The sequence below is a fragment of the Clinocottus analis genome, unplaced genomic scaffold (assembly GCF_023055335.1).
Source record: "Clinocottus analis isolate CAN_PGR_092001 unplaced genomic scaffold, fCliAna1.0.p SCAF_41, whole genome shotgun sequence".
Lineage (NCBI taxonomy): Eukaryota > Metazoa > Chordata > Actinopteri > Perciformes > Cottidae > Clinocottus > Clinocottus analis.
The window spans coordinates 15,001-19,853 of record NW_027176165.1 but is presented as its reverse complement, the minus strand read 5'-3'; the positions used below and the strand labels follow the sequence as shown (position 1 = coordinate 19,853).

General features: G+C 46.0%; 1 protein-coding gene across 2 annotated transcripts in view; it reads right to left on the bottom strand.

The window, feature by feature from the left end:
• Window positions 1-396: 396 nt before the first annotated feature.
• The window catches only part of hs3st1l2 (heparan sulfate (glucosamine) 3-O-sulfotransferase 1-like 2), a 19,457-nt gene continuing 15,000 nt past the window's right edge, over window positions 397-4,853 (bottom strand). The window contains exons 2-3 of one of the 2 annotated variants that reach the window (XM_068598908.1): window positions 3,070-3,496; window positions 397-1,764 (exon numbers count right to left, since the gene is read on the bottom strand). In XM_068598908.1, the coding sequence (XP_068455009.1) occupies window positions 1,099-1,764; window positions 3,070-3,342 (939 nt within the window). In that variant the 5' untranslated portion in view covers window positions 3,343-3,496 and the 3' untranslated portion in view covers window positions 397-1,098. Of the gene's footprint in view, window positions 1,765-3,069; window positions 3,509-4,853 lie in introns of those variants that run through there. The other variant, XM_068598909.1, reaches the window with a different exon arrangement.

Below are 4,853 nucleotides of genomic sequence, written 5' to 3'. Positions count from 1 at the left end.
TGGAGCGTGAGGCAGCGAGTCTCACATAAAACCAAAACAATGTCTGGGTTAAAAACAGTCCACCGCTCCTTTAATCCCATAATCACAAATGTTCTGATGTCATGACACGTCAGTCTGATCTAATGAGCTGAATTAAGTGTAGAAATCCATCCTGTCTCTGGATAAAGAGACTCGGGAGGCCTCACAGGAGCGATTTGTGACGGCGCGCTGGAGGAACTGAGTTAATACCTTGACAGGAGTAACATCAGGAATGCAGGCGTCCTTTGATCGTCCATGTAAAGAAGGTGTTGGATCGGCTCTGACGGAGAACATCTTCATGCACGTTAAGAGTCTTTATGTTTGATGTTTTAAAACCCATGAAACCGTCGTTGCAGTCTGGCACCAAACAGGAGACTCTTGGACTGAATACATTTATTTGAAGGACATCTTTATATAAAAAAAAAGAAATTATTTTAAAAAAAACACAAACCCGTTAGATAGTACTACATTGGCCTATTTCAAAAAAGTTAAAAAAAGAAGGTATTTTCAGTTAAAGTTTCTCTAAAAGTCTTGAAAAACAAAAGAATGAAGTTAATTAACGGAAAAACTCAAGTAAAACATTTCAACAAGCACACAAACATCTCACAACTGTCCAAAATAAAAAGAGGGGAGTTTAAAAATTGTCCAAATCGAACCTCAATTTGCTTTTCATCTGGATGCAATTGGAGTTCAAATGAATTCAACAACCTCTTCAACACTATTTCACGTCACACATCAGAGTCTACGAGCAGCTTGTTGTGATTTCTGCTCTCGAGTGTGTGTACGGCCGCGTGAGTCCATCCATCCAAAGAGGCACCGATATGGTGGTGGCACACACACACACACAGACACACACACACACACACACACACACACACACACACAGCATGTGCCGCTTTAGTTGGCCACATTTACACCTGAGTCGGTATCAACAACAAGAGATGTCCATGACAGAAATCCTTCCACTCGTCTACCTACAAAAACACACAAAGCTCAGTTTCCTCTCCGCCGCCGGGTCCCTGAATGTGTCGGCATTATTTGGGGGTGTTTTGTCTCCGCGCTTGCTTCGTCGCAGCTGGATCAGCACCAGGAAAACGACCTCCCCACCATTTCAAAGAACGTCTTGTTGGGCTTCCTGAAGTAGCGGCAGAGCTTCTTGAAGGCCCGCGTGCTGAGCGGCGCGTGCGGCCGGCCTTTGGACTCGTCCAGGCACTTGTCGTGGCCGGCGGACAGGAGGCAGTAGAAGCCCTTGGTGGAGTTGTAGTAGAAGTTGTCGGGGCTTATCCTGGGCTGGAGGTCCAGAAACCTCTCGGCCTTCCTCAGCTCGGGGAAGGGATCCCGAATGAGCGCGTCGCCGTCCACCACGTGGATCTGCTCCCTGGGGAAGATCTCCAGCCAGCGGGCCAGGTGCTGGTGGTACAGGCTCCGCTGCAGCGCCTTGTAGCCGGGGTCAACGTGGCCCTCCTGGATCAGGAGCTCCTCCAGCGGCTGGTAGGGCTTGTGGCGGGTGAGGCGGTTGTGGAGGACCTGGGTGTAGTCGGAGACCAGCCGCTCTGCCGGGTCGCGGACGATGAGCAGCAGGCGGACGGCCGGGTTCATGTCCCAGACGCGCGAGGGAACCTGAGGGGACGCAAAGTAGCCGGGGGTCTTCTCCACCGTCAGCTGCTGGGGCAGCGTGAGGGGCATTTGGGCTCGGTACCAGGCCAGGCCTCGGCGGTAGTGCTCCTCCACGTTGAAGAAGTGCACCTGACAGAGGAGGCAGGCTTGATTAGATTAGACACTCCTTCATTGGTCCTGCGCTGGGGAAGAAAACGCTGTGTGTCCATAAAACGTCTTGAGGAGGCATCATGAACCTAAAGTTTAACAAACAGACACATGGAACTTCTGTTTTGTTTTACGAGTTTTCTAAAATGTTATCTCCAGGCGGTGATGGTAACATTTCGTGAATTTAGGATATTTACACAGACGCAAATAGACAAAGTAGTTCAGTAAACACCTTATTGTGTATTATTTTTTCACAAAACTAACCCTGCAGCGTCTCCCGCCTTGATGGGACTGAGAGGATGTGAGAGAAATGTTTCTATGACACAATGAGCTCTTTTCAGTTCGTCTCCTTCTTGTCCAAACTGATCTTAGTGTGTGTCAGTGTGTATTAGTGTGTGTCAGTGTGTATCAGTGTGTATCAGTGTGTGTCAGTGTGTGTCAGTGTGTATTTGTGTGTATTAACTCGTGTCAGCTCGCTCTAATGTCTAAACTTGTTCTGAGTATCTGCAGCTGGCTCTCACTTCCTTAAAGTATGATTTAAAGGTTTCATATGAGTTTAAATTACTTCTCCCTGAAGAATTCTTGGTGGATTCTTTGAGCCAAAATGAAAGGAGATCTTCTCTTGCGTTCTCTGTGACCAACAGTCTTGTAGAAGTGAACGTTAAACGAAGGCACAGGAAGTATTGGAGGACAAACTAAAAAACTAAAAGCACTCATTTTGTAGAAGGGTTTCTTTCACACTGTTAATTATTAATGTGGTAACCTTTAAGGTTCATAAATTGTCATAAAATGGTGTGATTTGCTACAATCAATGGACTAATTGATTAATGGACTGATTGTTTCAGCACATCGCTGTAAACCACTCCTGAAATAGAAATACTTCAGTAAAGTACTAGAATCATACAATTATACTTGCAGACTTACTTTGCAGACCTAATTCATTTCACCCACAATGTGAAGGTTTTGAGCTTCAGATGAAAACTTGTCATTTTGTGGAAAGGGAGGAGTGGGGTGGGGGGGGGGGGATTAATCAATCGGCTGCAATCTGCAACCTCACCACCGGGTGGCACTAGATCCCACACACCGCTCCTTTAATCTAGAAAGTAACTATATGGTTGATAAGTAGTACAACATTTCAATGTGAGACGTAATGGAGTCAAAGTATAATGTAGTATACATAGGAATACTTAACTTTGGTATATTTAAACTGTACTTACACACAGTACTAGAGTACTTCTACTCAGTTACTTTCCAGCACTGGCGGTTGCACATTCATGAGTCATTTACCTCGGCCTTCGCCACTTCCACGTCCGGGTGCAGGTTGAGCATCTCCAGCAGGGCTCTGGTGCCGCCTTTCCGCACGCCAATAATAATCGCTCCGGGCAGCCGCAGCTGGGTGGCATTGTAAGAGGAAGAGGAGGAAGAGGACGACGAAGGGGAGGAAGGAGGGGAGGAAGGAGGGGAGCTGGAACCCCTGCTGCGTAATTCCCTTAAGCACACAGACAGCTGAGTCTGCAGCAGCAGAAGCACCAGCAGCGCTAGTATCACTGTCCACAGCATGGTGCCACACACACACACACACACACACACACACACACACACACACACACACAGAGGTGGAGTGGAGGTTATGTGCACACACTCATGAAGCTGTGAATGGGTGGTTGTGTTGGCGGTCAGCAGGGCTCAGGATGAAGCTCTTCAACAGGACGACCTGTGAAGGAAAGAAAAGATGGTTATTGTCCACTTTTGCTGTCTCTCTTTCTTCTTTTGAACACAAAGTAGAAAAGGTATAAATGATGAACAATACAGTTTACTGCAACACATCAGTACATTTTACAACATATGAAGACTTCAAAGGAAGGAACTGAAGTGTCAGACGACAAGAAGGAGAGGACTGTGTTGTCTTCACTGACTATCAGAGTCAATGTGTGTATTCATGGATCGGTCCTCAGTAGCTTCTGCCATTGCAGTTGCTGATCGTCTTTTAACCAAAGATGTTGGATGTTGTAATTTGCTGATACGGTCATGAAGTGCCAATGATCAAATGACACAAAACTACCAATAATATAGATAGACGGCTCAAATGACCACATCATATTCAGAGCAAAGTGTACAATGAGGATTTAGCTCGGCAATACGTAGCAATACCTTAGAAAATCAACGTGCTGTAATTAGGATTTCCCACAAAATTCATTTGTATGTAAGAGTGAACCAGGAGTAAACAGCAACCTCATGGGGGGGAGTGAAGGTGCACAACTTATTGTAATGTCAGCAACAACACAACTTATTGTAATGTCAGGAACAACTTAGATATTTGAATCCAGAAGCAGGTAAAGCAGGTATTTTAATCCTGAAAGGTAACCAAGGAGTCGTGTTTCCTTAACCAAGTTGTTTACTGTGGAGACAGAAGTAAGAAGAAGAAGAAGAAGAAGATGAAACTAGATGAAAAGCAGACGTATTCTGCATCAGCACATATTTCCTGAAGTGCGAGCACTTTTTTGGGTCATTTGCTCCGTTGCTCAGAAAAGGCTTTGGGAGGGCGTGGCTCGCTGCTCCATGCGCATATCTGAGTGGAATATCACAACGTTTCACCAGAGAAAAGATTCAGATGTGTTGAAGATGACAATCTGTATCAATACACTTCAGTAAAAGTCGTTTGGTGTGAGTGATGCAGCGTCGGCGGCCCTCCAGATTTGAGCGTTTCTTTCTCACATTGTCGCTCCGCTGCTTCATGTTCTCACATGTCTGCGAGGCTCTGCTCTCTAACGGGATGTGATTCTGGCCAGAAGATATTGAAATATTAATCGAGGTCTAACGCACGGAGTGAGCGCTGCCATGAGGGGGGTCGTCTCCGAACAGCGCCGGCTGCCTCTGAGGTCTGAGGACCAGTTTCCACTGGAGAGACGCAGAGTCGATGCGATAGAGATCCAGCAGTTTGCTTTAATCCACATTTAGGGATGTTTCCAAAAATGTTTTGTGTCAGAAAACATGCGTTTAAAGAAGTTGCTGATCCTCCTTTAAAGGAAAGAATACAAGAAACATGTGGCCACCCTTGTTCCAGGGCACAC